Source organism: Orycteropus afer, unplaced genomic scaffold, assembly GCF_000298275.1.
Source record: "Orycteropus afer afer isolate SDZICR_OR568_19922 unplaced genomic scaffold, OryAfe1.0 scaffold00241, whole genome shotgun sequence".
In the NCBI taxonomy this organism is placed as follows: Eukaryota; Metazoa; Chordata; class Mammalia; order Tubulidentata; family Orycteropodidae; genus Orycteropus; species Orycteropus afer.
In genome coordinates this window covers 3,192,869-3,204,637 of record NW_006921828.1, presented here as the reverse complement: position 1 = coordinate 3,204,637, position 11,769 = coordinate 3,192,869, and the positions used below count along the sequence as shown (strand labels likewise).

Genomic DNA, 11,769 nt, shown 5'->3' with positions numbered 1-11,769 from the left:
ATTAGCCATCAGAGAAGTCATCCACATCCAGCAGCCTTGGGTTACAGACCAAATCTTTAGCTGTTCTGCTGCTATCACCTTGTAAAACTGTATAAATAATTTGCAATTTTTATACCAAGATGAGTTTCAAACTCTGTCTTAAAAGGAAATATTTTCAAATAATAGCTGTATGATTGTGTTGCCCATAGCACTTTACAGCAGAGGAAAAAATTAATATCTACATTATATGTTAACTTTAAAAAATTCTATAAAACACTAAATATATAATAAAAAATATGCATATAAGGACATATGTAAACTGCTTTGGTAACATCATATTACAGATGTTTTCAGTGCATTGCAGAGTTTCCAAAGAAACTTCAGACAAAGCTAGATTTGCTTTGAGGAAGTACTGTATAATGCCATTCCTAAAGAAGCAAAAAACATTTTTTCCAGTAATAAGATGTACTTGAACAACAATATTACTTAGTACTGGGTGTCTTCAAAACAACTAGCTAAATGTTGCTTATATTATAAACAGCAAGTCCTTTACATAACTTTTGTCATAAACTGGACCTGGCTGTGAGAGAAATCATGATGGTACTGATGGCTGACAGAGTACATGCATTCGAAGTGGAAGCCCCGGATCCTCTTGCGTAGGCATCTGAAGAAGGGGGGGGGGGGGGAGGGAGAGAGAAAGAGAAAGAGAGAGAGAGAGAGAGAGAGAGTCACTCAAAGTGCCTTGGCTATGACTACAAAGAGGGGCCTTGGGGCTTTTGCAACAGCAGAACTAGCTGGGTTTTCAGGAAATGATCATTTCAAACAAACAAACAAAAAGAGCCTTCCTGTCTAGTCAACTCAGACTCATGGTGCCTATATGTGTCAGAGTAGAACCGTATGCCATAGGGTTTTCAGTGGCTGATTTTGCACAAGTAGATCACCAGGCCTTTCTCCTGAGGAGTCTCTGGATGGACTTGAACCACCAACCTTTTGGTTAACAGCAAGAGCATTAACCGTTTGCACCACTCAGACTCTGATCATATCTTAGTGACTTCTTACTTCAAGGAGACTGGGTGGCACAAGTGGTTTGCAATGGGCTGCCAACCTTTAGGTTGGTGGCTTGAACTACCTTAGTGGATCTGCATAAGAAAAGCCCAGTGAACTGCTTCGGTAAAGATTACAACCCAGAAAACCCTATGGGCCAGTTTTAGTTTACAACACGTGGGGTTGCCATGAGTCAGGGGGCAAGTCAATGGCAGGTAACAAAAAAATATTTCTATGGCTAATTAGCTATGAAACTATGAGCAGGTTATGGGACCTCTCTGGACCTCAGTTTCTGTATGTATAAAATTTCTGTGTCTAAGGTGAGAAAAAGTGTCACTATTACTTACTGGTAACAATACTGACAAATGTTAGGACATAGCAATGATGCAGCAAAAATAACAATTGCTACTCTCTTTTGAGGGGACATTGGTGGGCCAGTGGTAGAATTATTGCCTTCCATGCTGGAGATGTGGGTTCAGTTCACAGCCATTGCACCTCATGTAAAGCCACAACCTGTCTGTCCATGGAGGCTTGTGTGTTGCTATGATACCGCACTAGTTTCAGCAGAGCTTCCAGACTAAGACAGCCTAGGAAGAAAAGTCTTCTTCCAAAAATCAGCCAGTGAAAACCCTACGGATCCCAACAGTCCAGTACACACCCCATCATGGGGATGGTGCAGGATTGGTCAGCATTTTGTTCTGTTGTGCATGTCTTTGCTGACTTGACTGCAACTAAAACTACAACTCTCTTTTGAACTCTATCTTTGTGCTGGGCACAGATCAATATGTCACCTAATTCTTAAAAAACAAAAATCCAAAACCTACAGATGATCAAGTATCATTATTACCCCATATAACAGATAAGGAAATTGGGGCCCAGAGAGGTAAGGTCTAAGCGCACTCAGCTAGTAAATGACTGAATTAGGATTCAAACATATGTCTGTCTAAATAGATTCCTTTTTTTCAAAACAAAATCATCTCAGTCCTTTTTTAAACTTTTCTTATATTTTTCATAGCAAGAAGTTGCCAACTGTCATTCGGGGCTTCATCAAGATTATAAGAGCTCTGTGACCAACACAATGAAAAATCCCTTAAGGGAAGCAATCATGTTTTGCTCAGCGTTACATCCTTATCATCGATTATCTATACTAGTACAATTACTATATTAGTTAATATATTACTTAATATATATTTTATAATGAATGAATCCAAGAATCATCAGGCAGACTATGAAAACAACCCTTGAATTCATAAAAAAGTATGAATTCAGACTTCTAGTGTGATAAATAACCTCCAAAGGAAACCTCAATCTTGTGTTTTTGTGGCCTGCAGATTACTCCCACAGCTCTCCCTAAAGCTTGCCCTTTGTCAACAGGAGAACTTTTTTTTTAGTGAGATGTAGAATCCAAATCTCCTTGTTTTTTGAAAGATTTTTTTTAAAAAAGGTTTTATATTGAGGAAGAGGAAGACAGAGAGGTGCATGTGAGGTACAGACAACAATGATGAACCCTTTTGCACATACAGTACTGCGTTGTCAGTGAAGGCAAACATGGATATACAGGTGGATAGATGGGTGGACAGGCTGAACTATTAGGTACGTCTATGCAGTGGGGAGTGGGTCCATGGCCATGTATAGGGTTGCCAGACAATGTTTCTACAAGTGTGTTTGTATGTTCTGTAAGAATTTCCAGGTATATAGTAGAGCTCACAAGGGAAAAGGTTGTAGTTACTTCTTGGCCACAGCCAGCTACCTGGAGAGAGTGAGTAGTTGGACCTGTGGGCTCAGGAGCATGGTCACAGAGGACATCAAGCTCAATTGGCATAACATACTACACATAAACATTGTTCCACATCCTACTTCAGTGAGTAGCAACTGGGATCTTAAAAGCTTGCAAGCAGCCATCTGGATGCAATGATGGATCTTTCCTTGTCCAGCACAAAGAAGAATGAAGAAACCAAAGATGCATGGAATCAGTTAGTCCAAGGGACTGGTACACCATGTGATACTCAACCTATATGACTACGAGACCAGAAGAACTAGATGGTGCCAAGCTACCACTGTCAATCATTCAGAGGGGGATCTCTGTAGGCGATCCTGGATAGGGTAGGAGAACACTGTGGAACAAAACTCAAAATTGTAAGAGAAAGGAACCAGGTTTGCAGGTCTGATAGAGCCTGGTGAAACCCCTGAGACTCTGGCCTCTAGCTGCCCTTCAAGTCTGGAATTGAATCCGCTCCAGTGGCTTCCAGCCAAACAAAAGACAGGCATATGAGCTGAACATGATACTTCTTGGAGAGATTAATCACAGGAGAACAGAGGGGCTGTGGATGCACAGGGAGACAGCTGGGGGGCACGAGTGCATGGAGGGAAGGACACAGGGAAGCGGTAACAGGGGAGGAAATGGGAGAGGAGCTGTTGCATTGTGGTAAATTGCAGTCAATGTCATGAGACAAAGTGTATGTGAACTGCTGTATGGAAAATGAATTTTCTCTTTAAACTGTCAACCAAATCACAGTTTTTAAAAAAGTGCCTTTAGTGTTTGCATGCTAACAAGATGGGTTAAATTTAAGCTAAGGGTCCCTGAGTGGTACAAAGGTTAAGTGCTTGACTACTGGGTAAAAGTTGGGTGGTTCAAACCCAACAAGAGATGCCTCAGAAGCCAGGCCCAGTCATAGCCTTGAAAATCCTATGCACCTGCTGCCATCAAGTCAGACCCGACTCATAGTGACCCCTCCTTGGGTTGCTGAGGCAGTATCACTACGGAAGTAGATTGCCCAACCTTCCTTCCGAGGAGTGACTGGTGGGTTTGAACTGCCAGCTTTCTGGTTAGCAGTCAAATGCCTTAGGCACTATGCCACCAGAGGTCCCGAAAACCCTATGAAGAACAGTTTTACAATGCACACGTGGAGTGCTCATGAGTCAGAATAACTCCAAGGCAACAGCAACAACACACATAAGCTCCATCTGGAAACATGCAAATCACCACAAAGTTGTGGAGCCTCAGTTTCCATTTGAAGTTCTGTTCTATTTATTAACATTAACAAATATTGATTCCCACCTATGTAGAAGGCAAGTCAGAGGAAGGGTGAAATGAGCAATAAACTTTTTCTCTTTTGATCTGAAGCAACCAAATTTTGTAAAGACAATTAAAATTGCCTAAAGGACGCTTTACTATAACTTGGTATCACTAAGATACCAAGAATTGGAAAACAATATGCTGCTGAGATATTTGCAATAATAGCACTTGGGAAAATACAATTGAATGCATTTGCTCAAAAAAGAATATTCTTGCTATTCCACAATATTTGAAAATGAAAACACCTTGACTATATATAGATATATGTATTTATGGACATATGTTACATACACATATCCAAAATAAAGACTGTTAAGTTCAAAATATTTTCACCCAATAGTTCACTTGAGACAACTATAGCATATTTTAAGAGTTCTTGCTTTTTCCTAAGGAGCTTTAGGGGAGTAGTGGTTAAAGCATTCAGCTGCTAACCAAAAAGTTGGCAATTTGGACCTACCAGCCACTCCTTGGGAGAAAAATGAGGCAGTCTGCTTCCGTAAAGATTTATAGCCTTGGAAACTCTATGAGGCAGTTCTAGTCTGTCCCACAGGGTCACAATGAGTCGGAATCAACTTGATGGCAGTGGGTTTGCTTTTTCCTGCCAATGCAACTGAGCTGTGATTTTAACAATTAGGCTGTAATCTGGGGGCTCTTTAGATGCAAAGCACATGTGCTAATATAGTAAACCTGATTGACTGAGTTTGTGTTGCCTTGATTTGATAGTTTAATTGGCAATTGATTAAGTCAGTCAAACCTGGTCAAACAGTTGGTTATGCATGAGACTGCTTGTGATCATTAATAGTGGTTGTCTGTGGAAGGGGGATGGCATTGCCCAGTTATATTAGAAGTCTTCCTTTATAAGCTTAGTTTCTTTCAAGCCAGGACTCATTGGGAAGGCTGATAAAGCAGGCAGGGGGAAGGGAGGGAAAGTATTTTCTTACTTGATATCTTTGGAATTCGAATCTGTTCACTACTGCTGCCATCTCCTCCATCGCTGAATGGCTTAATTTCTATTATATAATCCTCATCAAAAGGCAAAGAGAGCTCCACCGATGTTTTATTTGTTTCGATGACAGATGTGCTGCTTTGTCTGTTCCATCTGTACAAGACCTGCCAATACAGAAAGAACAGGTGTCACCTGCTGTCATTGGAAAGGCCCCAAAGATGGAGCACTCATTTGTTTTCACCTCCGGGCATCAGTGCAATGCAGTGATGTTGAGGCTCTCAGGCTGCCCACACACATTTGGAAGCTGCATCTATAGTGAGGGGCACAGCAGCAGCAGCAGCCATTGTCTTATGAGGAAAGACTGGAGAGGACAATGGAACTTGTGGCTGGGAAGCATGATTCTACTCACGTTTAAGATGGCCTCACACAACCTCTCAGCTTACATACCTAGAATAATAGGGAAAATTAATACCTTCTTAAGGAGCTCTGGTAGCATAGTACCTAAGACATTTTACTGCTAACCAGAAGGCTGGAGGTTCAAACCCACCAGCCACTCCTCAGAAGGAAGACTGGGCAATCTACTTCTGTAGAGATACCACCTCAGAAACCCAAGGGGGGGTGTCACTATGAGTCAGGTCTGTCTCAACAGCAGTGGGCTTAAGTAGATACAAAAGGTTCTTGATAGCACAACAGTTAAATACTCAGCTACTAACCTAAGGTTGCTGGTTCTAACCCACCCAAGACTTAGTAATCTTCTCTGTAAGGATTAAAGCCTAGAAAACTCTATGGGGCAGTTCTACTCTGTCACATGGGGTTTGCTATGTGTTGGAATTGACCTCATAGCACTGGACACCAACAAGGATGTATACAGAGTTCCTAGATGGTGCAAACAGTTAACATACTTGACTGCTAACCCAAAAGATTTGAATCCACCCAGAGGCACTTTGGAAGAAAGGTCTGATAATCTACTTTAAAAAATCAGCCATTGGAAACCACATGGACCACAGTTCTACTAGACACACCTGAAGTCACCATGAATTGGAATGGTCTTGATGGTAGCTGATGGTGGTGGAAAGATGGATGGAGCTAAGTTGTACATCAAAGGCTCTGGCATCAGAATACACTTGGTCACTAAGTGATCCTGGGTCACTTACTTCACCTTTCTGAACCTCCCTTTCCTTATCTGTAAAACTGGGACAAACATGCCCACCTTTCTTGATTTTTTAAGATTGTAGGATTGGATATAGTGAAGGGCTTGGCTTAAAGGAAGCAGGTAAGAAATACTATCTATGAAGGCTGTAAAGGAATAAAAATAGATACATACTTGGCAAAGGTGAAAAGCACAAGGCAAGCCTGATATTATTATTATGATGAGTCTTTTGGAGAGATGACATTTCAGCAGAGAGAGAGGATATCTGGGAGGCAAGGACAGTAACTTTCTCCCACTATGACTCCTTTTTGAGCTACTTAGAAGAGAAGGTAATCATTGTCACATGGCATTCACTTCACTGAAAATGGCTACAGCTTGCAATAGTCCCACTTATGCTTTTTTGTTTTCCTTCTTGGCCTTGACCATGTTTAGAGTTTGGTTTGTAAATCATTTGATGAGGTGGTCAACCAGCTCTCCCAAAAACAAATTCACCTGCCTTGGACCACCTACCCTGACTGGCATCAACTCCAATCAGAAACAAGATATAAAGACCTAGAAAAACATATCCACCTTCCTGGGTACAACAATAACGATGATGACAATAATTTATTTAAAAACAAAACCAAACATTTACTGGGTGCTTCCTAAAAGCCAGGCACTTTATCTATATCATCACATTTAATCATCACAACAATCTGACTAGGCAAGTAGCATTATCTCTTTTAACATGAGGAAACTGAGGCCCAGGGATGTCTCAGAGTTGGTAAGTGGCAGCTGGAGGACCTCCAAAACCCCATTCTTAAACCACCTTGCCAATAAAGAAAGGTGGTGTCAAATGAGATCAGTGGTTCTCAGCCCTGGTTGCACATTAGACCCTGGGGAACTTGTAAAAATTCTGATGATCTAGCCCAGTGGTTCTCAACAGGGGTGGAATGGGGCACTTTTTCCATGCAGGGGGCATGTGACAATGTCTGCAGAAATGCTATTGGCATCTAATAGGCAGAGGTCAGGGATGCTGCTCAACAGCCTACACTGTACACAACAGCAAATAATTGTTCTCCCTAAAATGTCAATAGTGATGAGTTGAAAAACTCTGCTTCGGGTCCTCTCCAGCCTGACTGAATTGGACCTCTAGCGGTAGGGCCCAGGCTTTGGGCCACCTTAAAAAAAATCCTCAGGTGATGTTAATGTGCATCCTGGGATAAGAATTACAGTTAGATCAGCGGTTCCCAAACCTGAGCATGTATCAGTACTACAGGGAGGGCTTTTTAAAGCCCCCTGTGCTTCTGATGCAATAGTTCTGGTGTGGGGCCCACAAAAACCAACCCCACTGCCATTGTGTCCATTCTGACTTATGCTGATCCTATAGGACAGAGTGTTGTTGTTGTTATGTGCCGTCAAGTCGTCCCCGACGCATAGCGACCCCTCCTTGGGTTTCCGAGGCAGTATCACTACAGAAGTAGATTGCCTAACCTTCCTTCTGGCTAGCAGTCAAATGCCTTATGTACTACACTACCAGAGCTCCCATAGGACAGAGTAGAACTGCCTTATAGGGTTTCCAAGGCTGTAAATCTTTACAGAAGCACGTTGTCTCATCTGTCTCCTGCAGAGTGGCTGGTGGGTTCGAACCAACAACCTTTTGGTTAGCAGCAAAACACTTTAACCACTGTGCCACCAGAGCTCCTGTGGGAGGGGGCAGAAATTTGCATTTCTAACAAGTTCCCAGATAATGTTGATGCTACTGGTCTTGGGGCTACCCATTGAGATCCACAGAATTAGCTAATCTTTCTCTGAGATCTCCTATGAGTTTGGACCCACCAGCCACTCCTTGGAAGGAAGATTAGGCAATCTACTTTTGTAGAGATATCGCCTCAGAAACCCAAGGAAGTGTTGTTATGAGTCAGCTCTGACTCCAGGGCAGTGATTTTTTTTTTTTTTTTTTTTTTGAGGTTACAGACATAAGGTCACTTCTCTATCTCCAAACAAAACCAAACCCAAGCAAAATTCATAAAATTCTCTTAAATGGTTTAGATCCTATTTTTTCCCTTGGCATTCCATCACTGTAATTTATGTCTTTCTAATACAAGGTGGAAAACACAATTTCCTTGAGGTGGAAAGATTCATGCTTAGTCCCTGTGCATCTCTGGAGCATTGGTTGTATCAGGTGCAGCATCCCTTTGCTAATGACCGGGCTCAAATAAATCCTCAGGCACCTTCAGGAGTGTCAGAGCTTCTCATCACAGCCCTTCAGGAGAATGGGCTGGCTGATGGGATGCAAGGTCACACCTGGCTTTGAGGAATAAATTGCTTCTTTGATTTACCTCTGGTCCTTGCCAGGACTTGGTGAATCCAACTAGTTTCAAATATAAATCCAAAAGAAACATTTCCAGGAAAAAAGCAGCCCTTTTATCAGCACTGCTTATCAGTCTCGTAATATTAGGGTCTGCAGTGGAGCCTAAATCAGGGCCTGTAAAACCATTATTTACACTAAATACTCTGCTCATTGGATTGACTGGAAGGCTAGGATTGCATTTCTAATAAGCCAAGGGGTGGAAGACAAGGATAAAGAGTGGAAAAGTGGGAATCACAATAGTAGAAGCAAACATTGGATGCTTACTATATACTGAACACTATATATGATAAATGCTCACATGGATTACTTCTTATGGCGGTATTCTGATTTCAGAGATGAGGAAACTGAGGCCAGCAGACGTTAAGCAATTTTCCAAGGGTGCTATGTCCAGCAATGATGGACCCAGTATTCAAACCCAGCCACTAGGCTCCTAACTAAGATCAGCTTTACCTCCACCTGTGAGGCTGTGGGCAAGTGCTCCCCTTCTCTGGTCAGTTTTTATGAACGCAAAATAAGGGGATTAGACAGAGCAAACCTCTAGCCTGCATATGTTGTTTGGCCCTCACAGTGCTTATGCAATTTTTTTTTTCCTGAATTAGATGCTGAACCAAGAAATTTTTCATTAAAAAAAAAATTGTTGTAAACTGATAAACAACTGCCTATTTTGAACAATTACAGGCTCTGCTATTTGCCGTAGTTCCCACACTTTCTTGTTATGTTATATTGGCATTATCTACCTCAGGGCCTTTGCACAGCCTATTCACTGTGCTTAAAACACACTTTCCCAGACAGCTATCTCATTCTCTCCTTTCTTTCAAGGTCCAACTGAAGTGTCACCTCTTGAAAGAAGCCTTCCCTGGACTTTGTATAAAACAATAAGCCTCTCCTGTCCACCCATTTCACTCTCTATTCCCCTCCCTCTGATTTATTTTTCTTTGTAATACCTTATTATCACTTGATAAATTAGTATATTGTTGGCAGGAAGAATTGCACAGCGGCTAAAAGCAGAGACTCTGGATCTGTCCCACCTATGTTCAGTTCCCAGGCCTCCACATATCAGCTATGTGACTTAGGCAAGTTACTAAATTTCTTTGTGCCATAGTTCCTTCATCTGTAAAACTGGGGATAATAATTTCACAGACCATAGGGTTACCATGAAATTAAAATGAATTAAACAGTGTGTAGCATGTTTTAACATCAATATCTATCCACTCACTCATTCATTCATTTAATTACAGTATTTGTTGAATGACCTGAGTCAGTCAGATGCAGTTTTGTTACCTGTGTGCCTCTGTAGGCAGTTGAGTTTGTGATACTAAGACCAGATTCTTCCTTTTTAGACCTGATATCATAAAGCAGCTTAAGAATTTCTGCTGACAGAATATCCTACGCTTCAAACTGTCTGAGACTGTCTATGCAAGCAGCAATTTCATGAATTCAGGTAATTTAGGTGAAAAAGTTAAATTAAACCAATCCACACCCCAATGCCTTCAGTGTTTATGAGGAAAAGTGAATTTTGGAGTAAGTGTGTCTGATCTAAATAGCTGCTGTTTCGAAGAGTTAAATTCTCTATCAAAGAACAACACTTGCATGGCAATCAAATCTACATTTTATTCAGCCTAGAATTCCACCCCTGAAGAGACATCAGGGGGGTTTCCCAAGATGTCATGACTGGTATCTTTCCCCCTCTTCCACTGAAAAATCCCTCATACCTGGAAAAATTAGACTACTTAAATTTTTATAGTATACACACCAAACAAACTAAACATCACACAAAACTAAAACATAAAAGTACATATAAAATAAACCCTAATTCATGGGCCTAGCTTCCTTGTTTCTTTTTCTAAGAATTCTTATTGCTTTCTTGCTCTAGGGAGGAAAATTACTTTTATGCCTATAGAAATACTGAATCCAGCTCTTTCTCTATATATATTTCTATTTAATTTTTATATTTAAATATAAATTAAATATCCCCAAACATTTACTCATGTTTGTAACAATTTAATATCTATAGCCAGTTACAGTGGGATTCTAGGGAGGCATAGGAAATGTGGTTCCTTCAGTCCTAGCCCTAAGAAGAAAGGAAGTAATTGAGCAGGAAACCAAGAAGAACCTGCAAAGTGCCCTTTCCCACCATCGAGGCTAACTTGGTTACCTCCTTTTTCCTCTAGTGTCACCGAGTGTGCTTTCTGTAGCATTTCACACAATTGACAATTGCCATCCATTCATGGTGATCCTTCCTTAGATACAAAATTACCAACATGGGCACACTACTATATTTTTCACAGATATAGTCTAGATCTACAAGATACAATGGATCAACATGAAATACCATATTTGGAAAAAGTGTATATATCTGTGGCTTAAAAAGTAACCTTTTGAATCATCTTAGATATAAAAGTGTTCCACAGTTCTTCAGTTTTAATTTGATCCAATGTTTTATTTTATTTCTATGGAAATATAAATAGTTTCCCCAAATCCTACACCAAGTCCAGCAGGTCTTTTCTGGGTGGTGAAATGCCTGTCTGTTTGTCTTACCCTGCTTTATTCTACTACACTCCACTTGGTTCTATCCTGAAAATATATAGATATTTTCTACATATCCGATCTGAGGTAATAAATGTAAGAAGGGTTTTCGTGGAAAGCTGCTACGAACACAGTTCATTTGAGTGTTTCTGAGAGGGAACAGGAGTACAAAGAAGTGGCAGGTAAATAATAACTGCTACCCAATTTCTCTTCTAAAAATGCCTACAATCTTCCAGACCCAGTTCACTGAAGCAAACTTCAGCCTGCATATTGATCCTGCCCCTGTAAAAGCTTAGGGCACTCAAAGGCACTTTATTCAATGGACTTCAGTTTTCAAATCTGTAAAATGAAAGGGTCTGGCTAGATGGTCTCTGGGATCTCTTGTTGAGCTGACATTTTGTCTGGTTGCCTGAAATACTTTAGATAGCACTCTGCCCAATTTTATTCCAGCACCAATCTGAGAATGAGCTTAAAATCAAGTTAAAGTTTCTAGTTAAAGAAATTCATGTTGCTTTCAGGGGGACTCCTAAAGCTTTCTGCATTTTTATTGTGCTCTCTCTACCTGTTCTAATGGACAAAACTGGAAGCAGGGAGGAAGAATTTCTTTCTATCTTTTTAATACCCTCCCTTGATTTAAGGAGAATTGGTGGTGCTGTGGTTAAGCCATATGGCTGCTCACTAAAAGGTTGGCAGTT

At 40.9% G+C, this 11,769-nt stretch overlaps 1 protein-coding gene across 1 annotated transcript in view; it reads right to left on the bottom strand.

Annotated features, from left to right (window-relative positions):
- Positions 1-542: 542 nt before the first annotated feature.
- The window catches only part of CNTN4 (contactin 4), a 566,343-nt gene continuing 555,116 nt past the window's right edge, over positions 543-11,769 (bottom strand). The window contains exons 21-22 of the mRNA XM_042782091.1: positions 5,041-5,209; positions 543-643 (exon numbers count right to left, since the gene is read on the bottom strand). Coding sequence (XP_042638025.1) covers positions 543-643; positions 5,041-5,209 — 270 coding nt within the window. The remainder of the gene's footprint in view (positions 644-5,040; positions 5,210-11,769) is intronic.